A 22,937-nucleotide genomic window follows, 5' to 3' on the forward strand; every position below is an offset into this window, starting at 1 on the left:
AAGAGGAAAGAGGGGGGACTAATCTGCAGTTGGCTCTTGTTGGGAGTACAATAGATAATACTAAGCTCACCAAATAAGATTAAAGAGTCCCCTCTCAAAGATATAATGCTTGTTTGTTAAGCTCTTCATACTCTCAAGTCACTTTTGTATAAATTAGCATGTACGTGAGGTATGCTAAGTGGGGCAGGCAGAATTATCCTCACTGAGCATATGAGAAAACTGAGGCACAGAGACATTTACGTGCCCAAAGTCAAATACCATCAGTAACAAATCTAGCACCCAGATTTCCTGGCTCCCAGTTTAGTATTCCTCACTAATATCACATTATGTCTAATCAGAGTAAAACTTTGCTGTTTATGGAAGCATAGAACTATCCTGGAACCCTGGAGTACTTGAATCAGAATCCCTGGGGGTGCTTATTACAGGTACCCTCACTTCTGGCAATGGAATCAGAATCTCAGGATATGGAGCCTACAAATCTGCATTTTATCCGCATTCCAGATGCTTATAATGTACATTGAAATTTGATACTTATTTGATGTGATGTGCTTAAGAAAGAAAAGGAGGTTGACTTTCCCACTTCTCCCCCAAGCCAAGCTATAATATTAATGTTTTTATGAAGGAATTACTTACTATCTTCAGTAACATAAATTGATTTAGTAATAAAGTTCATTGTATTAAGAAATTTCCTTCTAAATGAAAATATTGTTGGATTCTATGCAGAATCTCTTTGGACTACAAAAGTATATTCTTGGTTTTTTTTACCAAAGAAAATTAGGTGAGGTGACAGCATACGTTATCCTTACCGTTAGTATTCACATGGATCCTTTAGGCCTAGCCAGAGTGAGTGATTGTATCTAGCAGGGAGGTCTAGACCAGCGGGCAGGCTGCTGGCTTGTCTGAGTCCGATCTGTTCTGTTGCCATGGAATTGTTTTAGCTGTGACTCAGATAGCAGATTAAAACACTGAGTCCAGCCCCGGCATTCTTTCTTGGAATTATACTTATTTCCCCAGAGCCCTCATGACTGAGTATATTACCTCTGTTTGAGAGAGAACCATTTTCTTCAGAAATTCATATCCTACCGTTCTGCTGTTTTTCATGATAATTGTTTTTCTCCTAACATTATATTTCTGTCCTTTAGATTTTAGTCTTTCACCTTTTAGAATACATTTTGGATGATGAAGTTGTTTTTATTTCTCATGCCCTCTTTCCTTCATCTCAGACATAATTTCCCAGCTTTCTTTGTTTCACCTTTTATGAAAAATGTCAAACGTGCAGAAAAATGGAAAGAACAGTACAACACACCCCCACATGCCTTCTGTACATATATGCACACAGATGTTTTTTGCTGTGTCATGTAAAATTAAGTGGTAATATGTCACTTCACCACTAAACACTTCATCCTGCATCTCTTAACAAAAAGGGCACACTTAAGCACAATACCATTATTATGTATACGAAAACTAACAGTAATCCATAGTATCATTTAACATTCGGTCCATATTCAGATTTCTTCAGTTGTCCCAAGAATTTCTGTTACACCTTTTTTTAAACCAAAATCCAATCTGGGTTCATATAGTATTTGGTGAGGTCTCTGAAGTCTCTATTGGAGTAGTACAGTTCCCACTTTCTTTAGTGACATTGACTTTTTTAGGAGTCCAGTACAAATGTCCAGTCAAGGGTCCACCATTTCCTAAATTCTTCTGGTTGTTTCCTTCTTGTTTTTTTTTTTTTTAAAACTTATCCCATTTATACTCTCTCCTTCCGCCTTCATGTAAACAGGAACCTACCCTTATTTTTAGTCAGAGTCAGTGAAGATATTAGAATATCTTTGCCATTAATGTGAAAAACTGCAAAGCCATTAATATGAAAAACTTTGCAGTTTTTCATATTCTGGGATTGGCCAGAAGAGGCTCAACCAGCGTAAAGTTTTTATTTTATGTAAAGTATACTATCAGGTAATTTTACCATGTTTGCCCATGAATAGAAAGGAACCAAAATCATTAGAGGAATGAATGGCTCTTTGGGAAGCCTTTTACCTTCTTTTTGTGCACAAGTGATTCAGGGTTAAAATAATAGAACCCTGATCATTTTTAATTACAGATTTTCTGAGTTTTTATTAAATTGTATGTGTGTGGCCATTTTTCTTTTAAAGCTTTTATTTTGTAGGATTTAGGGTTCTGATTCTTTTCACAGTCTGTTGCATTTCAGTGTTATTAAATTCCTGTATCTCATTGATGAGGAAATTATCTATACAGGTTGATTATCCATTATCCAAAATGCTTGGGACCAAAAGTGTTTCAGATTTCAATCTTTTTCAGATTTTCAAATATATGCATTATATACTTACCAGTTCAGCTTCCCTAATCTGGAAATCGGAAATCTGAAATGCTCCAATGAGCATTTCCTTTGATCATCATGACAGTACTCAAAAAGGTTCGAGTTTTGGAGCATTTTGGATTTCTGGATTGGCAATACTCAACCTGCGTTACTGTGGAGCAATAAACAAGAAATCTAAAAACAATTAGTACCCCATCTTTAATACCTTCTCACTCTGTTGTGACTTGATTTTGACCTTCTGAAATGATTCCTCAGGTATAGTATTTATGTTTTTTTTCCCCAAGACCCAATATCGTATTTCAAATCTCATGAGATGATGCCGTTAATAATGGTACCTGCCCTCTGTTGTATTATTTGCTCTAAAATTTTGGTAAAGCCAGAAATGAGTTCAGTGTATGTGTTGTCTTTCTACGTACTGTTTTACACTGTTTTAGAAAGATCCTTATGCCACACTGTCTTCCCACCAAATGCAGAATGAAATAACTGACATAATTATTTTTCATCCTTCCAGCCCTTTTCATAACAGTGACTTTGCCACTCCTAGAATAGTTGAGATTAGCACAAGTGGGAAACGGATGAAAATCTACCATTTGTAATCATCTTTATTGTTTTTCAGAATTAAGATAGATTTTTCTGTTATATTAACTAGAATATTAAGTAGCAAATAATCCTCAATATTGATTCATTACACACTGGATACAAAGTATTATGGAATTTATGTGAGTTCCCATAATTTAGTGGTGATGAAAGTATTTTTGCATGTAAAATATGGCTGAACTTTAAGTCATGGTAATAGGAAGTTTGGTTAAAGATAATCTGAACATTAACCACCTTTACTGGCTAATGTCTGGTGTGCTTGGTAAGTCAGTATTTTGGAAAGTCATTTAAAATGACTTATGAAGGTTGTAGTTTGTATTAACAATAGGTTCCTTTCCTATGTTGTTTATTCAAGCCCTTATATGCTATAAAAGCTTATTGACTGACCAGCTAATCCCTGTAGAAATCAGAATCAGCCTGTTTTCATTTTAATGAATATTTGATACATGTAACATTAACATGACTGAGAAATAAGTTTAGCACATAAGAATAAAGTGAACTAGGAAGGTGATTTGGGGTTAGTTATAGAAGTATTTTCTGTCAAGTCCAAGTACTTAGGAAACACGTATTAATATAGTGGGTGAGCAGGCTCTTCCAGGCTTAAGGGACATCTTGAATAAAGGGTAGAAGGTGAAAGTGAAAAGACCATGTATGAAAAACTGTACAATTTCCCTGGGACAAGTGAAGATCAAAGATAAGAATGTATGAAGCTGGTTAGGTGGAATGGGGTGGGTGGTAGAGAGTCTTGAAGTCAATAGATAAGTTTATGCTTGAGCCAGAGGGTATCTAGAACCATCAGAAGGGTTTGCTGATTAGTATGAGGTTGCAAATTGATATAGTTGGAAGAACATTCTGGTGTTGCTTGTAGAATGGACTAATTGAAAGGAGACAAGACTTGAACTTGCCAGATATGGCTAAGTTGTAAATACAGAGATGAAAAAAGTTGAGGGATGGGTAGAGAAACTATATTTGCTTGGGGACATATCTGTTGGGGGAACAATATCAAAAATTTGAAATAACAGGAATAACTTGTTAATTTGTCCATAGTGTTTTTTTCACTATGTTTTTACTTTGTCTTACTAATCTAACCATCCATTTCTTACTCTGTTAAATATATGGCTTGTATTTCTTCTCTATGTCATATGAACTAATCCTTTTTAGAACTTCATTTTCCATTCAGTTTTCAGCTATTTATTTATTTATTTTTGAGATGGAGATTCGCTCTTGTTGCCCTGGCTGGAGTGCAATGTCATGGTCTCGGCTCACTGCAACCTCCATCTCCCAGTTCAAGTGATTCTCCTGCCTCAGCCTCCCAAGTAGCTGGGACTACAGGCGCACACCACCACGCCTGGCTAATTTTTGCGTTTTTAGTAGAGATGGGGTTTTACTGTATTGGCCAGGCTGGTCTTGAACACCTGACCTCAGGTGATCCACCCGCCTCGGCCTCCCAAGGTGCTGGGATTACAGGTGTGAGCCACCATGCCCGGCTATGCTTTTTATTTTTAAATTTGGATCTTCCACCTCTAATTGACTCTTTTATATTATTTTAGCTGCACTTACCACGGGGAACAGTCTTCTGAGGGTGAATGTTGGGGTAAAGAATGATTTGCATTGTATTTGCTATGTGCCAGTGTTGTCCCACTGGGGAAATCCTGAACTAAGTTCCCTTTTTGAATGTAATCCATATATAGCCTTTTGCAGAGAGTGGGCATCTCTGCTCTTTAAAATTGGTTGAACTAAGTGATTCATAGTAGAAACCTTAGGATTATTATAGGAGTAAGCTGTTTACAAATAAAGGTTAAGTGATGCTTCTGTTTTCAAAATTGAGACCAAGGTTGAATTCAATGTAATTTCTATGTTGTTTCTTTGTGCCTGTACCTAGAGAAGTAAATCTCTTGTCCCTCCATCAGTATTTAATCAAAGTCCTTTTGATTCTTTCAGAATTTTTTCTTGTTTTCATTCATTTGTAAGTGTATGTATATATCTTTTATTTTATATATATATAATATACCCTTTAATATATATACTTAGAAATTGTATATATATATATATATATATATATATACACCTGTGTGTGTGTGTGTGTGTATATATATATATATATATATATATATATAAAATTTTCCATTATTGAGATGTTTACCTTCTGCTTGACCTACCTCGGTAGCCTTTGAATGATCCCTTTGTCTTTCTCACTGTCTCTCTCTCTCTCTCTCTGTCTCTGCCCTTCATTTTTTCCTATTCAGGGCTGTCAGATTGATCTTTCTGTACTACTGCTTTGGGGCCTATCACTTCCTTGCTTAAAGGTAGTCAGTGGCTTCCCCATGCCTGCTGAATACAATCCAGATGCCTTAATCTGTCATGCAAGGTCCTCCCAAGTCTGACTTCAACATACCTTTTCATATTTATTTCACACTATTTTTCTTGGCATTCTCCATGCCCCCCACAAACAGATGACTAACTTCTTCCTAATATCAATTTGTGATTTACTGTCTCTGTGCCTTTTATTTCTGCCTCTTCCACTTGTAATATTCTCTCCCCATCTCTACCCTTTAAAATTCTGTGAGTCTTTCAAAAGGCTAGCAATGATTTATTGAGAACTCGTATTCATGAATTATAACAATTCCAGTCTGTAAACTCTGGAACTCCTCACCCCCAACTCAGTTGCAAATCAGAGTCAGGGACAAACCAGGTCTTTCTCCTTTATCCTCATTTCTCATTGCCTTCCCCTGCAAAGGCATTTTAGCACAATGCCTTGTACCGGAGGTTGGCTGCTGCTTAAAGAAAACTTTTTTGAGAGCCTGGTTCGACAGGTTAGTATACAAAATCTCTGTCTAGTTTTTTTTTTTTTTTTTTTTTTTTTTGAGACGGAGTCTTGCTCTGTCGCCCAGGCTGGAGTGCAGTGGCACAATCTCGGCTCACTGCAAGCTCCGCGTCCCAGGTTCACGCCATTCTCCTGCCTCAGCCTCTCCGAGTAGCTGGGACTACAGGCGCCCGCCACCACGCCCGGCTAATTTTTTGTATTTTTTAGTAGAGACGGGGTTTCACCGTGGTCTCGATCTCCTGACCTTGTGATCCGCCCACCTCGGCCTCCCAAAGTGCTGGGATTACAAGCGTGAGCCACCGCGCCCGGCCTCTAGTTTTATTCATATCATGTATTAGATATTCATGGGAGGAAAAATATAAAATGTGTCAGATAGATTCTTCATTTGATAACAGGTCCTAAATTTTACAAGAGGTTCTAGTCTAAAATTGTATCAGATGTTGGGCATTCAAAATCAACTTGACATTAAAAGGTATTGTAATTATAGTACTATAAATATGTACCTTATAAAGACCATTATTCTAATTGCTTTATTTCATGTGATATTTAAGAGTCTAGATAAACCCACAAAAGCATGTTTAATTTGTGAAGTATCTACCAATATTAAAATGCCTAATCCCCATGGATAGCAGTAGTCTGGGAGGAATGCATTCAGTATTACCACTAGGAATGCCAGGGACCACATGCTTTTCCTCCTCCCTCTCCACTCCCAGCTCCCGTGCATCTCAGACAGTAAGATTGGGATTTCTCCTTTTACCTATCAGAACTAAGACATGTAATTTAGACTTGAGTGCTTAGTGGTCCATAGTCAGATTCTAAACAATCCAGGTTGGGAGTCACTGGGGAGGTATGAGGAACTTTGAGGAACCCAGACCTTCTGCTGGCATACTTCCCCATCACCCGTTGGTTTTAGGCTGCTTCAAGGTAAATATTACTATCCCTATTTTAGAGATGAAGAAACTGAGGCTCTATGAAGTTTGGTAACTTGTGTGAGGGCTATACAAAATTGCCAAGAGGTGGAACGAAGATTTGTACCCAACTCTGTCCAACACCAGTGCCTATACTCTTTCCATTAACCACACTGTCTTTTAAGTGGGGTTTCTCACTGTTCTTAGCCTGTTATGGAGAATACATTCTCACAGTTTTCCTCTACCTCTCTGTCCAGGAAGCAGTCACATTGTCCTTTTTGAATTGTCTAACGGAACATTGTGATAATGACTGTGGAGTTGGTCAGACCTGGGATCCATTCCTGATTCAGCCACTTACTACCTAATAGTGAGTGTGGCCTTGGGCAAATAATTTAAGCTTTCAGAGCCTCAGTTTCTTCATCTGTAAAATGAGAATAATATCTACTTTGCACATGTGTACAGATTAAATGACTGTATATAAGCACTTTGCACAGTTCCTGGTACATGACAGATGCTCCCTAAGTGGTGGTGGTAGTTATCATGGCTGCTATTATTATTGGATTGTAATAACAGCATAAAAGATAGGAAGATTAAAAAGATACCTTCTTACCTATCCCCTGCCTCTCTTTTTTCTCTTATGCCCAATAGGAAAATAAAAATGGGATAATGATGGATCTTCTGATCCACAAAGGTCTGAAATGAAATTCATTTATAGTTCAGGAGGACCTTCAAATCTGGGCACTCTGGGGGCCTTTAAGGAGGGGAGTAGGTATGAGGAGATAGAAAGGAATCTGGGATGCTGCTTAGGAGACTGGCTGGGGTGAGAAGAATGAAAATGGAAAGTAGAGTGGTTTACCGTCTCCTTCCAGATGGCCACTGTTGGGCCCACAGCCATATTCTTTCATTGAGGTATATATCTCAATGCACCTGCCTCCAAGCAGCAGACAGGAAGAGACATCAGGGGCATTTGGCTGGGTCAGTTGGCAGATGCCAAAGGGCACTGAAGTGTAGAACTGCACATATTTCTTGAGTGATATTCTCAAACTGCACAAAAATTTAAAATGTATAGTAGAGTACTTTGTGTATGAAAAATGTATTTCATTTTCAACAATCATAATTTATTTGAAGAATTCAAAGCTGTTTAAAGCATGTATATCTGGTAAGATAGTGAGTTCTAATACTGATCTGTTTCTAATTCTGTAAATTAATTCTAATCATATTCTGTCTGTCAATGACTTTCTTTTCCTGCTCCGCTCTCAGGAAGAAGACAGCTTCCTAGAAAAGGTAATGCAATCCATTGGTGGTTATGAGAGTTTCCCTGTGCTTGATTAACACTTTACTGTGGTCCCTGGAATTTGTCCCTAGGCATTCCTATATCAGAGACCTCTGACTTGGTGAGACTCCCCTCAAGTCCTGCCAGCTGTCCTTAAGTGTGTTTGAAGTACAGGAAAGATATTTACTGTAGCAGTCAAGTCATTGAGACTCAGTACATAAAAACAGTAGGACTCAAGGTTCTAGATTTGTATTTTTGAAATGAGAAGTAACTACAGAGCCGTCTTGATGTATCTGAATGCTCATGAATTGGAGGGGGGTACCAGTTAGCTGTCCTCCATTTCCAATGACAATAAAACCTGAAGAAGTAGCTTTCTGTTGCATTAAAAATGATTTGAGGTTAATGATCATAGCAATTAATTTCAGAAAAAAATACACAGATATGATCAAGAAATAGAGCATAGAATAGAATCGTGGACCTGAACAAGATCATAAAAGATCATCTGGTTCAGGCCTCTACCTTCAGACAGGGTAAGGTATTTTCTCCATTCTAATAGATGAGACAACCAAGGCCCAGAGAGGTTGAAAAACTTGCTGAAGTCATACACCCTACCCACTTGGTGGAATTTAATGCCTTTTGATGATGGGGATGGTATACTGTTTTCATGCTTTAGTTATTAACACTAAGTAAGGTTACCGAGTGTGGGCTTATCAGGCGCTGAATGTGTCTTGTTGAAAGAAGACAAAGTACCTTGGTTTTCCTTTGAAAATTAGAGTTCAGGATAATTTGTGAAATTATTCAAGTATTGTTTCTTGTGCATGATCTTTCTCTAGACTTTGGAGACACAACTGTGGCATTCCATATTATCATACAGGAATTTGAAAATGAATAGTGGATGGTGTATATAATCTACTGACATTTTATTAACCTTTTTAAACCACCAAGGTTTGAGACAGCTGTGCTTCCTAGCCCTTCCCTGTTAAGAGCAGTCCATGTGCTGTCTTTTTATCTGAGACAGTGCCTTGTGTTGCCTTAATGCCTTAGTACAGGAAAAGCTCCAGTTGGATGTCAGGCTTTTTAAAAACTACATGAATCAGTGCTGCATAATTTCTATATGGCAAGTTTGGAGGCATCTGCTAAAGAATCAGTACACGTGCTGCATTTCGTCCAGAGAGTTAGCAGAGTGCATGATGGACAGTGTTTTGGCTCAAATACCATGTGGATGCCTGGATTTGATATTTGCAACTGGAAAGAAGTAAATGGATGAGCCATTGATAGACATTCTGGCAACTATTAGGAACATGAATATCAAGTGATAGAATCCCAGGGAAAGAAAGGAAGCAAACTGAATGTGAAAAAAAAAAAAAAGATTTTAAATGGTAACCAACTGTCACACTCCCTTCTCTTTCTTATTCCCTTAGAAAGGCACAGCAGCTTTTAAAGGTCATCAGTGCTTGTTAAAGAACACAATGTTAAGAAGAGACCTCAGCTCGGCTGTAGTGTATGTGGTCTCTGTCAAAGTAGTGACATGCTCCTTTTTTTTTTTTTTTTTTTAAAGCTACGTGACTGGGGGTTGTGGATGGAATTCACAAGTTGCACAATGTTAGGCAAGAATTTCTTAGTTAAACATACAGAATATATATGACCTCAAGCTAGAGGCGGGGGAGGGGGGAGGATGCAAAAAAATTGGTCATGGTTCTCTCCACTGGGATTTTTATGAAGGGTGCCTTCAGATGCTTTACTATTTCAAACATTTTTTCATGTAATTTATGTTTGACTACATGAACCTAAGATAACTGAGTTTATTTCCTAGCCATTTCCAATTCACATATAGTGATTGATTTAATTTATGTCACTTCTGGGTTTTTCTCTTACAAAATTCTTTCAGAAGAATATAACAGATAGTAGAAAGATAGATGAAAGGAGTAAAAGCCCCTAGAAATCTTGGCTGAGCTATTCTTAGAGACTGTAACTTCTGGACTCAGACCTTAAACTTTTCATGGATTTCTGCCTCTTGCTTAGCTGTATGCAGTTTACTATTTTTGGACCTTAAGGCTTATGAGTTTTAGCACCTTAAGATTAGAACTTCCATCAAGCCTGAAGTATTTACATATGTGGGTCTAATGTTGTGGAGAATTGTCTTTAATTCCTGAAAATCAAAGAAGCTCGTTTAAATCAACATTGAAAACAAACAACAGTATCTGTGGTAAGACCTGAAGGAAGAGTAAGTTAGAAATAAACAGAAACCTAAGTGTAGACCCTGATCTCTCAAACTACTATATTGACAGTTGTAATTTAATAGTCCCCAAGTCACCAGTGCTGTATGGACTCCACTGTGGTTGTATCACCAGAGCACTGGTTCTCAGTGTCACCTTTGAAAGGATTTAAACACAAGGCATCCACGTAATAAACATCATAAACGCAAATGAAATGCAGAACAATTAAGTGAAGCATTTAGGAAACGACATCCTTTAACTATGGGACTTGCTATCAAGTGCCTTCTGACCAGGGGTGTCCCCAATGAGAAGAAATGGAAAATCTTAAGAGATGAAGATCACATTGTACCTGCATGACCAGAATTTGAAGGACTTTTAAGTTATACACCAAAGTCTTTATTCTGAGACCCCTTTGATTCTCATACTTTTCCATCTATTAGGAGAAATCCCTTCTGCAAATGGTTCCTTTGGAGGAAGGTGCCAGCGAGAGACCCCTTCAGGTCCCCAAGGAGATCTGGCTTCTAGTAGATCACCTATTCAAATACGCCTGTCACCAAGTAAGTGAGAGTAGACCTTCCCTACAACTTTGGAAGGTGTGTAACTACTATAGGAAATCATAACACCTCACATCAGCATAGCGCTTTTAACTTTCCCAAGCTACCTGCACACAGTGGCACTGTCCGATTGACTGGGTGGGTGGAAGTGTCCCTAGTCACAGATGTCACAGCTGAAGCATGTAAAGCTAAGTTATTTACTAAGACCAAGGCCTAAGTGTAGTCGTGGCAGAGCCAGGGCCAAATTAAGAGCACCTGTCTCCTGGCTACTCTCTCGTTTTCCCTGGACAGCTGCACACCTGAGTCTATAATGCCTACTTTGGCTATGAGTCATGTAGGCATTAGAGATTTTAAAATCCAAAGCAGATTTTAACCCATTTTTTAACTTGGTCCTAATTTTTCTTTTAAATCCTATCTAAAATGCCACCCCAACTCATTCGCCCCCAAAAGAGACATTTCTTGGGACTGAATTGAAAGGTAATGTTCTCTTACCTCCTGAAGAATAATGTAACTTGAAAGCAAGGTTTAGTATGAGCATGCGATTTCCTTCTTCCCCAGCATTCAGTAGTACTAGTATTTGAATGTGGTTATTCTGTTTGGACTCTGCCTTCTGCTTCTTGTCAAGAGGCTGCGAGTAGGCCAGGCACGGTGGCTCATACCTGTAATCCCAGCATTTTGGGAGGCAGAGACAGGCGCATTGCTTGAGCTCAGGAGTTTGAGACCAGCCTGGGCAACATGGTGAATCCCCATCTCTATAAAAAAAAATTTAAAAGGAGGCTAGAATTGGAACACCTGGTTTCCTGCTCTAGCCATCTAGTCCCCTGCCTTATTAGGTATAGGCTAAAACCTTTGAAAAGATCATTTTCCTATTTGAAATAACATTTCACACGGATTAGAGAAATGCTAAAGGAAAAATGTGTTATTTTCACACCTCCATTTGTAATTATTAACACACATACTACCCTTCCCTTTTGCTTCCTGCTGCTCTTCTGATCCTTGGGTAATCATCATAACCTCAGGAGTGATTATCTTGCCTGTCCCTTCATTCTGACTTCTTTGGTAGGAGGACCTGTTCCAGACCCCTGGAATGCAGGAAGAGCTCCAGCAGATCATTGATTGTCTGGATACCAGCATTCCTGAGACAATCCGTATCCTTTGCGACCAAAGCTTAAGAAGCTGGATGAGTACTTGGTCAAACTCTTCTTTGCACCTATATTTGATTTTTGTGGTTCTATATGTATTTTCTTTGTAATATCTTTTATTTTAAGATAACCACTGACTATCCACTTGTTTCTCATTTCCTTTCAGGAACTTTTGACCTCTTTCCATATCCAGCTCTTACTAAAAGGAAGCAAGGGGTAGATAACAATGACTTAAAAGCATGGGACATAGAAGCCACAGGACTGGTACTATTCTCCTTCAGGTGATCAGTCACTCCTGCCACCACACGTACTGTTGACAGGGCAGGGAGAAGGATGGGAAACATGGGCACCTGGTTTATAGGACTGCTCCAGTGTCAACTGTCACTCTGCAGGCTATATTCCCCTGACCCTGAAGCTGGGCCAAAGCTGCCAAGAGTCTTTGACCAATTCTGTAACAACTCAGCTGCAGGGCACTTGAATCAATAAAATATCAAACCCCCATTAGGATCAATGTGCCCCCGAATAAGAGGAGGGAAACAGTCCCTGTAGGAGCTTGAGGAAAGGAGCTCGTCAGGGGTCTGTGTGGCCTTTCTCCTGGAGCCCCTTTCCCTTGACTTAAGTTGATTCAGCTGGCAGCAACCACTCTGTGGCCGAAGCACTGCTCATTTTCTTGGAAGCCCTGCCAGAGCCAGTCATCTGTTACGAGCTGTATCAGCGATGTCTTGACTCTGCTCATGATCCCCGGATCTGCCGACAGGTGGGTTCTACTGACCTGGGGATGTGTTTGACACAGATTCCCCCATAGAGAAGTCATCAGTTTTACAGAGCCAGATAGGCAGCCAGCTGTCTGGTAGGATGGGTCTGCATCTGTTATTAATGGCAGGACACCAACATTGAGAGTTGCTACCCTTAAATTTTAGGTTGTGTTGTTTCCTATGGTATTTGCCACCTTTTTCCCACTGGCCTATTTCTGTTTACAGAAAACATAGTGGGGTGGATCCCTCTACTCTGGGGTAAATTGTTGAAGCTGATTGTACGTGGAATTCTTGCTGATATTACCAGGAAGGGTGGGTGACACTTGGGAGCCTTTCTTCTTTTTCTCTTCTTGGTGTGTGTTTTTAATCCTGAAATGATTTTAATGCACAGTAGCTGAGAGTACCTGTGAATTGGACTAGTGAGTATTGGGAGGAGTCCCCATCCATGCTAAGTGACATGTAAAGAAAACCATTCAAACAAAAAAGAACGGAAAACCATTCAGCTCGTAGGTGCCGTGGCTACGTGCCTGCAGAAATGGGAAAAGAGCAGATGAACACCGACCTATTGTGAGGCAGGGTGTGCGTGTGAATGTGTGATGACCACGTGGCCTGGTCCTTGAGTGGACAGGGACCAAACAGCACGGCCGCTCTTACTTTGAAGTTATAATTTGGAAGGTGTTGTGTTGACCATGAGGAGATAATAGAAGTTAGACAGATGAAATGGGTCCTGCAAGGGTTGGATTATAGACTACTATTACAGCAGCTGTAAGTTCCTCTTACTTTCATCTTCCACCTGTTTTTCTCACTGCCTACCCCTATTTTTAAAAACAGGTGATCTCCCAGCTTCCGAGATGCCATAGAAATGTTTTCCGTTACTTGATGGCATTCCTTCGAGAACTCTTAAAATTCTCTGAATACAATAGCGTCAATGCCAACATGATCGGTAAGAGTGCTTCATGCAACACGGGGCGTTTGTTGAGAATACTCTTCGTGCATTGTATCCAGTATATACCTTACTGCATGTGCAGGCACATGGCAGTCAATATTCCTTGTCCCCAGGCCCTCCAGCCCTGAAGTTTTGCTTAGGTTATGTCTGACAAAAGTTTCCACTTGTCTTTCTCTCGTCTTCTAGCTACTCTCTTCACTAGTCTTCTCCTGAGGCCTCCACCCAACCTTATGGCAAGACAGACTCCAAGTGACCGCCAGCGTGCTATTCAGTTCCTTCTGGGCTTTCTGCTTGGGAGCGAAGAAGACTAAGGCTTTTACTATTCTCATATTCTAGAAGCAGACGATCTCGGGCTCCAAGTATTTCAGAATGATTTAAAAAGTCATGCCACAGGAAGGGTCTGTTGCAGAATTTCAAGTTCTGTTTATGGTAAAAAGGAAGAGCGTTTCCTGATCCCTTCTTTACCATATCCTACACAGCAAAATACTTTTAGACTTATATTGCCAAGCCAAAGTTACCATATTTTGGTGTTTTTGTGTTTTCTCTTTATAAGGCAAAACGATCTGTATTTACACTCCTAGGAATGTGTTTGTTGCCCTCCTACCCAATTGTCATGATTGTCCTTAGTACCCTAGGCCTAGATTCTGAGATGTTCCCATTCTAGGCCTACAAGCACTACTTGCTGTAGCTGAGACTTGTCTAGAGTCCTTTGTATTGCACTTTTGACCCACCCCTTCCCGGATCACTCCTTTGCACTCCACTCCCCTCGTTCTGTCACTTTGAACGAAGTCTGAGTGAGGCTAGTGACTCCTTGGGTGTCCTCAACAGTGAATTCACTGTCTGCGTGCAGTTATTACATGCATTTGTGCATTTCTACTACAATGGCATCTTTATGTCTCTGTAACATTGGCCTTTTCATGGCTCCGCACTGGGTGGAACCATATTCTCTTAGATCACATTTAGTAGCATAACTTTAGGGACTATTAGAGATGGCATCTCATCGATGTGAGAGAATCACAATCAGAATGGAAGCACTTTGAGTATCTGAAGAGTGAGAGCATTCATGTTTGACAGGTCCTGCTTCCCACTATCCTTTTCCTGTTATTATTCAAATTTTACACAAGGACTAATCCTGGGTATCTCTGAGACCCATCTCCTGCCTAGACGTCCACCTCCAGAGCAACACTGGCCCCACAGTAAAAGAGGGAGTCTTGTACCTCACGCAGGCCCATCTAGAGCTATTGCTCCTTCCCACAGCAAAGGTATCGTGGATGACCGTTAGAATCCATTCTCTGCTCTTCTGAAGTACCAAGGGCAGATGTCACCTGCCTCAGCAGGACTGACTCTGGGCTCTACAACCAGCTCCTGCACGTAAAGGGTTCAGAGACTCCCCTTGGCTCCCAGTCACCATATCCAGTGTTGTATAAAGAGACTGGCCAACAGGACCAACCAAGCACCTTACCTCTCCCATACAAGATGACCCTCTGAGCTTTTCAGTTATTCAAGCTCTGTGGTACAGCCTTTTTTTAAATAAATTAATCTGTATTGGTTGACAAACAAGCCACCAACCACTGACTGCAAAACTGCTTGATGCAATTGGGTTCCTCCTGGTTTTCTTTTGTTACAACCACCCTTGCCTGTTTACATTAATTGCAAGGAGCATAACGTACAGGCTGTATGGACAATCCTGAGCATTGACTCCATGACATTTCTAGCATATCCAAGATACCACCAGTGATTTCCCCCGTTTCTTGGGAAAAAAAAAAAAAGGTACGTATTCTGCAATATGGCTAAACCTTTTCCTGATTGAGAGTTAAAGCAATAGGAGTCAAGTTACTGGTGCCACAGATCTGGAGGTATGATAGGTCAGGGGCTGGGTGTTGAACTTAGTTAATGGAAGACTGAGAGCAGAACAGGTTTGTCATCTCCACAAGGCCAGAAAGTGATCACAAAAAGAGGCAGATGATAGACACTGGGGTAGGGTCATACCACAGGGAAATACCTTTCCTGGGCTTGTTTTCTAGCATATCGCTGACCTGGGATCTTTGGGTGATCAAGGGTGTGGTTAGTGGAGGCTCTGTGTTGCATGTATGCAGTATCCTATCTCTTTCTACATCAGATCAAAACACTAAGTTGGTGTACTGCCTCGACCTTTTTTCAGCTCATCCTGGAACATATACGGGGTTGAGAGTTTTAGACAATCTCTAGGTAGAGGAGACAAGACGTAGACCTAGACAGAAGAAATCTGCTTCCCTACTATGCCTATTCCAGCACCCCAACCTGTAATTCCCAAGTCCTCTAAGGTACTAATTTGTAGCTGCTCTGAAGTAAGGATTTCAGATTCAGCTGGTAGGGAAAGACTGCACCTGCTGTCTTAGGGAAGAAATGATTCAAATCCATGTGGTGACATTGCATTAGTCTCCCTTTCACTGTTTTCTTATTCTATAATTGTTTGTTATATTTCCCAAAAACGTCTTGATCACTAAGCAAAGCTGCTAGTGGGATTCTATGTTTCGTGTCATCTTTTTTATTATAATTTATTGCAGATTTTTTTCTGAATAAATATATGTTGTGTGAAAAAGCAAAGTGTGATTTTGGTGAGGAAGCACTCAGGAGGGAGGGCCTGTGTGTCACTGGGTTCCATTTGACTTGACTGCAGTCCCCATCAGGTGTGCCTGCACTGTCATCACCTGTCTTACAGGGAAATACCATTTATAAGAATTCTTAGTATATTCACCCTCAGAGATGAGAAGAAACCATGCGTTTTCAGAGGCTAATAAAGGTGTCCTATATTCTCAGAGGCCAGCCAAGTACCCTTATTTTAACCCTAAGGATTCAGGCAACAAAACAACTCAATTAGAGGAAAGGATGTTGATTCTTAATGCATGTAAATGTCACACTAGGTCAGATTTGTGATCCCTCCTGCCCCAGAAACAAACCCTAAGATACACATCTGGGGAGAACCCAGCTACCCCTGCTCAGTAGTCTCAGTAGTTTAGACGCGCCTCCCCAAAGAGCTTGTTTTCACATAATCCTATTTTGCAGCTTTTGAAAACCAGTTTTGAACTTTTATGACTTCTTGGGGTGATCAAGTCCATAAATTTAGTACTTTTTTGTTGTTCTAATCTGAACTGCCTAACACTTTTGGAGGAAACCCCTGATTTGAGCATGGTGCCAGTGCTTCCCTGCCAATCTCCATTATGTATTTGTGGATTCTGATTCCATTCCCTTTGAGACTGAAGAAGCCTCAGCTGGAGCTTTCTTCTCTACTAAGGCCCTCTTCCAATTCCCTCCAACTGTGAGCTTCACCCTGATGAATGTGCTGATTCAGTGTTGTCATAAACAACTTTCAAAGCCCCACCCAAAGCCTTGGCAGGAGAAGGTGTTTCTTTCTGAGAGTGATTTTCCCCCCAGCAGATGGAGACTGACACCAGAAGTTTTTACATAGTAGCAGGCAATGAGAATAGCAGGCAGGTGGTCGATCTTTCCAGAGGTTAGAGAGGAAATGGCATCCCCAGCTGCGAGGCTTGTTATAGGAGACCCATTAGGACCTTTCTGATTGCAGGGCAAGTTGAAGAACTGGCTCTTGGTGTAGCCTCATAATGTAAAAGCCACACATTGCAACAGTGGCATCACTAAATGTTAGGGAGAGAACCCTAGTGGTGACCTAATCTGATCTCATTGTTTGGATAGGGGAAGTCTCAGAGGGGACAATGACTGACCTAAGGTTACTTAGGTTAGTGACACTGCATGGCATAGTGGCATTTGTTTTTTCAAGCAGTTCTACTCTGCTTGCTCATTAATTCCTTTGGTGGCATCTTATCAATTTCCATGGGTGTAAATGTCTGTAATACCCCTGATTCCAAATGTTATGTCTCCACCTCATAGCTCTCTTCCGAGTTCCTACCCAGTATATCCAGTTAGTTAGCTGGCATCTCCCCTCAGATGTCTCACAGGCATGTCAAGCTTCACACGTCCAAAGTGGAATTCTTTTACTTCTGCTTCTTTTACTACCACCCAACCTAGATCCTCTACCTGTCTTCCCTCAGCTCAGAGAATGTCAACACCATCTGCCCAGTTGCTGGGGCTAAGCATCTAGGAGTTAGCCTTGATTTCTCTCTTTCCTACCGACCGACCACCTCAGCAACGTGCCCCACACATCTACTTTTCATCACCCCCACTGCCAATTTTATTGGTCAAGGCCACCACCATCATCCCTTCTTAGGGTGTCGTAATGGCCTCCTGCCTACTCTTCTTTTTCTCTTTTTTTGTTTTCTTTTTTGAGACATGGTCTTACTCTGTTGCGTCGGCTGGAGTGCAGAGGCATGATCGGCTCACTGCTGCAGCCTGACTTCCCAGGTTCAAGTGATCCTCCCACCTCAGCCTCCGAGTAGCTGGGACTGTAGGCGCACATTACCAAGCCTGGCTAATTAAAAAAAAAAAAATTGTAGAGGTAGGGTCCCCCTGTGTTGCCCAGGCTGGTCTCAAACTCCTGGGCTCAAGCAGTCCTCCCACCTTGGCTTCACAAAGTGCTGAGATTAGAGGCATGAGCCCACCATGCCCTGCCTGGTCTTTTTAACTTTGCTGCCCTCCAATCCATTCTCCACGCAGCAGGCAGCATGACTTAATTACATCAGTCTCATCCCTCCCCTGTTGATAACCCTTCAGTGACATTTACAATGAAACCTAAGCTTCCCCATGGCCCACCAGGCCCTGCATCAATGGGTCTCAAATCTTCATGTGCAGAAGAATCACCTGGAGACATTGTTAAAAAGCAGATTCCTAGGCTCCAGAAATTCTGAGTCAGTTGGTCTGAGATGAGGCACAGGAGTCTGCATTCTAAATCAGGACCCAAGAGTATTTTGATGCAGGACCACACTTTGAGAATACCACCCTAAAGGATCTGACCTCTGCCTACCATAACCCTTCCTCACCCCTGCCAGTATACTCTGATACTGTCCTTTTACTCCTCCCAGTGAGCTGAACTCTTTCCAACCTCAGGGGGAAAAGATGGGGACTGAGGCAAGAAAGAGAGAGGAAGGAGTTTTCTGGGTAAACGGCACATTTACCCAGAAAACTCCTTCCTCTCTCTTTCTTGCCTCAGTCCCCATCTTTGCTGTGCCTAACCCTAAGTCACCCGCCCTGTCCCAGTGACTCTCTGCCCTCATTCCTGGGCTTCCTGGTATAGCATGCTGGCTGACTGCCCCTGGGCTTGCCACGTACTCTTCCGCAATCTTCCTCTTCCTCTCTTGATGACCTCACGTACCTGCTCCACGGGGCCTGGGGAGGCAGGAAGCTATAGTGGTTCTTCACATAGGCTCCAATGACCAGACTGCCTGAGTTCAAATCCCAGCTCTGCCACTTCCTAGATGTGTGACCCTGATCAAAAGTTAATTGACGTCTCTGTGCCTTGGTTTCCATGTCTTTTCTCACCAGCTTTATTGGGTATAATTGAGAAGAAAAATTATATGTATTGAAGTTGTATCCACATCTTAAAAGTAATGATAGCACCTTTCCTCATAGTATCATCATGAGGATGAGATCAGTTACTACATTTCCAGGCCTTGGAACAGTGCCTGGTGCCTAAGTGCTAAATAAATGGCAGCTAGTGCAGTTATTCCCAAGCCCTCCATTGGCCTCCAGGCCCAGAACTCGCTTCTGCTGCCCTTCAACTCCCAGCAAGTGACTGTACCCTTTACTTTGTGAAAATGTCAAAACGGTCTTGCCCCCTGCACAAAATGTCTTCAGCTTAACCTCATCCCTCCCCCTTTCCATCTGTCTGAGAATAAGCGGTCCTCCTCGCCAAGACCAGCTCTTCCACCTGCACTTTTGAGCCCTTCTCCTCCACCCTCTCTGGACTTTTCCCCATCAACCATCACTCCTCCTCTTACATCTCAGTATGGGTTATTCACTTGACAGGTATTTGTTGAGTGGCTCCTGTGCGCCCTGTGCTGCTCAAGGTGCTGGGGATCTAGAATTAAACCAGACAAGGTTGCCGCTCTCATGGTGCCTTCATCAAGAGGGCAGGGCAGGGATGAGGGTGGACAGACATGCAAATTAACAGTACCCAAGGTCACTACAGATCCTGACAAGTACTGTGGAGAGTATCAAATGGGGATGCACTCGAGGGTACAGCAGGGGGCCTTGGTCAGGAAAAGTTTATTTGAGGAGGTGATGTTTTAGCTGAGACTTAAACCTCAGGAAGCCAAGACACCGTATCTTGATTTGAATACCCCCAAAAAGAGCCACACTTGCAAGATCTGGCAAAAGACATTCTGAGCAAAGGAAAAGACAAATGCAAAGGCCCTAAGGCAGCAAAACAGCTGGCTGTGCTCAGGGGACAGCCAGGCAGAACTCTGTGAGGGACAGGACTTGCTGGACAACCGGTGAGCAGGAACGTGATCACAGAGGGCCTGAGCAACCCCAGGCAGGAGCTTACATTTCATTCGACACCACAGGGAGCCATGGCTGGCTTTACTCAGGGAAGTGACGTGATGTGACTTCTGTATGCTCCTTCTCCTAACCTTACGAAGAGTAATAACTAATAACTCTAGCTGTCATTTATCCCAGATACTAATACATTTAACATCACTTTTGCCTTTACAATAGCCTGATAAAATACTACATTATCCCACTTTTTTTGTTTTTTGAGACAGAGTCTAGCTCTGTCACCCAGGCTGGAGTGCAGTAGCGTAATCTCGGCTCACTGCAACCTCCACTTGCTGGGTTCAAGCGATTCTCCTGCCTCAGCCTCCCGAGTAGCTGGGATTACAGGCACGTGCCACCACGCCCGGCTAAATTTTGTATTTTTAGTAGTGACAGAGTTTCACCATCTTGGCCATGCTGGTCTCGAACTCCTGACCTCGTGATCCACCCGCCTTGGCTGGGATTACAGGTGTGAGCCACTGTGCCCGGCCATTAGCCCACTTTTATAGGTGAGAAAACTGAGGCTCAGAGAGACAGCATAACTTGGTACTCGGCTAGTGGCTGACCAGAAAATGACTTCAGAGCCCATTGTCTCCCCAACTGGAGTGTGGGCATGAAGGTGAGGGTGCTTCTTAAAACCCCTGTCCCTTCTAGCTACATCCCAAGATTTCATGTCAGCTAGATTGCCTGCTGGTAGGTCAAATTCAACTTTTCTTTGACCTTGACCAGCTTCTCCTGGCATCCTCCTCTCTCCCAACACCCAGGCCTAAGCTTTTGGTTATTTTTGGCCCCTGCCCCACTTTCTAATCAGTTACCAATTGCAATTCAACAAATATTTATCCAGCACCTGCCAAGTGCAGGCTACCATGGAAGGTTCTGAAGGAAACCAAAATGGGTGAGACTGGTCGTTACAAGACAAGACAGACATAATATTTTTGTTTGTTTTGTTTTGTTTTATTTGAGACGGAGTCTCACTCTGTTGCCTAGGCTGGAGTGCAGTGGCGCGATCTTGGCTCACTGCAACCTCCACCTCCTGGGTTCAAACAATTCTCCTGTCTCAGCCTCCCTAGTAGCTGGGACTACAGGCGCGTGCCACCACACCCAGCTAATTTATTTGTATTTTTATTTTTAGTAGAGACGGGGTTTCACCATGTTGGCCAGGCTGGTCTTGAACTCCTGACCTCAGGTGATCAGCCTGCCTTGGCCTCCCAAAGTGTTGGGATTACAGGTGTGAGCCACTGCACCTGGCCAATATTTTTTTAAAAGAAGGAAAAAAAGGAAAGATGGATGAAAGAAGGGCAGGAAGGAAGAAAAGAGGGAGGAAGGGTGAGAAAAAGGAAAGAAAGCAAGAAAGAAGAAGGAGGGAGGAAGGAAGGACCTCCATGGAAAAGGGGCCAAGATAAGCTCAACCGCAGTCTCTAGCTGGCCCCTCCTTTCCACTGCCCATTTCCCAGCTCCTCCAACTCCTGCCCCACCCCCCCACCAATAAAATTCAAACACTCATTGCCTCATTTAAGGAGTTAAATCGCCTAATGTATTTAACTCCTTTCTAACTAATTTCTCAGTTGCCGGTTTCTCTCCCTGTACACATCACTGCACTGTTTTGATGTCTCTCCCCTATTCCAGACCCCTGCTGGCCCTCCAGCCCACTTACCACGGAAGTTCCAATCCTTCTGCCTGGCATGCAAAGCTCTCCTTAGTCTCTTCCACCCACCTCTCAGGCTGAGTCTCCCACTCGACCTTCTCATGCCGTTCCCTTCCCTAAACACATGCGCACTCTCTGCTTTGGCTCGGTCTGTACCAGCCACCTGGAACCCTCCAGCCCCCGCCTCTCCACCTGCCCAAACCCCATCAAACCCAAATGTCACCTCTTCCAGGAAGCCTTTTCCCACAACCCCTGCCCACCTCCCCACCCCCGAACTCCTAGAACCTGCCCTCTGTACCACTATCTTAACACACTACATACCAAAGGATGTTGTTGCCTCTTTGGGACTGGAAGCTTCAGGAGAGTGGGAACCAAGCTGGGCGTATTTTAGTTATCCCACAATGCCTTGCAGAGAGTAAGTGTTCAATGATGTTTGGCTAATAAACGAAGATTGTCTCTTAAAGCATAAGTGTATCCAATAAGTGTTCCTGAAATGTATATACATTTAATTATTCATTCTGAGCTCTATTAACTTTAGAGGAGTTCATGTGGTAGGGGGGGACTTACTGAATTATATTAATGTAATCCAAGAAGATAGTTTTTAGCAACCACACAGTACTGTTATTTTCTATTGTTTTGTAGGCAACAAAATCAGCCTTGTTGAATTTGCTTTTTAAAATTGATTCTCAAAAGTTTATTTAAAAATTAGAAATAGAACTACCATATGGTTCAGCAATCCCACTTCTAGAGACATATCCAAAAGAATTGAAAGCAGGGTCTCAAAGATATATTTGCACACCCATGTTCCTAGCAGCATTATTCACAATAGCCAAAAGATGGAAGCACCCCAAATGTCCATGGATAGAAAAGCAAAATGTGTTCGTTCTCTACATACAATGAAATAAGATTCAGCCTTAAAAACGAAGGAATTCTGACACATGCTACTACATGGATGAACCTTGAGGACATTATGCTAAACGAAATAAGCCAGTCCCAAAAAGTACTGTATGATTCTGCTTCTATGAGGTCCCTAGAATAGTCAAATCCATAGAGAAAAGAAGCATGGTGTTACCAGGGGCTGGGGATTGGGGAAATGGGCAGTTGTTTGATGGGTATAGAGTTTCAGCTTTGCGAGATGAAAATGTTCTGGAGATTCATTGCACAGCAATGTGAATACTCCTAACACTATTGAATTCTACACTTAAATATGGCTAAGATGATCAATTTTATGTTTTGTGCTTCTTTTTTCTTTTTTCTTTTCTTTTTGTTTTTTTTTTTGAGTCTAGCTCTGCCACCCAGGCTGGAGTGCA

General features: G+C 41.9%; 1 protein-coding gene and 1 long non-coding RNA gene across 7 annotated transcripts in view; both read left to right on the forward strand.

The window, feature by feature from the left end:
• LOC134736001 (uncharacterized) overlaps positions 1 to 16,142 on the forward strand; it is a 327,078-nt gene extending 310,936 nt beyond the window's left edge. Inside the window, exon 2 of the long non-coding RNA XR_010119618.1 lies at positions 15,327 to 16,142. This is a non-coding gene — a long non-coding RNA (uncharacterized lncRNA). The remainder of the gene's footprint in view (positions 1 to 15,326) is intronic.
• Positions 1 to 16,142, forward strand: part of OCRL (OCRL inositol polyphosphate-5-phosphatase) — a 50,985-nt gene extending 34,843 nt beyond the window's left edge. For 2 of the 6 annotated variants that reach the window (XM_055267824.2, XM_055267827.2), the window contains 6 exons: positions 7,931 to 7,954; positions 10,600 to 10,716; positions 11,777 to 11,861; positions 12,485 to 12,612; positions 13,442 to 13,553; positions 13,743 to 16,142. In XM_055267824.2, the coding sequence (XP_055123799.1) occupies positions 7,931 to 7,954; positions 10,600 to 10,716; positions 11,777 to 11,861; positions 12,485 to 12,612; positions 13,442 to 13,553; positions 13,743 to 13,867 (591 nt within the window). In that variant the 3' untranslated portion in view covers positions 13,868 to 16,142. Of the gene's footprint in view, positions 1 to 7,930; positions 7,955 to 10,599; positions 10,717 to 11,776; positions 11,905 to 12,021; positions 12,439 to 12,484; positions 12,613 to 13,441; positions 13,554 to 13,742 lie in introns of those variants that run through there. The other 4 variants (XM_063634738.1, XM_055267825.2, XM_055267828.2 and 1 more) reach the window with 3 other exon arrangements.
• Positions 16,143 to 22,937: the final 6,795 nt, after the last annotated feature.

The sequence above is a fragment of the Symphalangus syndactylus genome, chromosome X, assembly GCF_028878055.3.
Source record: "Symphalangus syndactylus isolate Jambi chromosome X, NHGRI_mSymSyn1-v2.1_pri, whole genome shotgun sequence".
Classification (NCBI taxonomy): Eukaryota; Metazoa; Chordata; class Mammalia; order Primates; family Hylobatidae; genus Symphalangus; species Symphalangus syndactylus.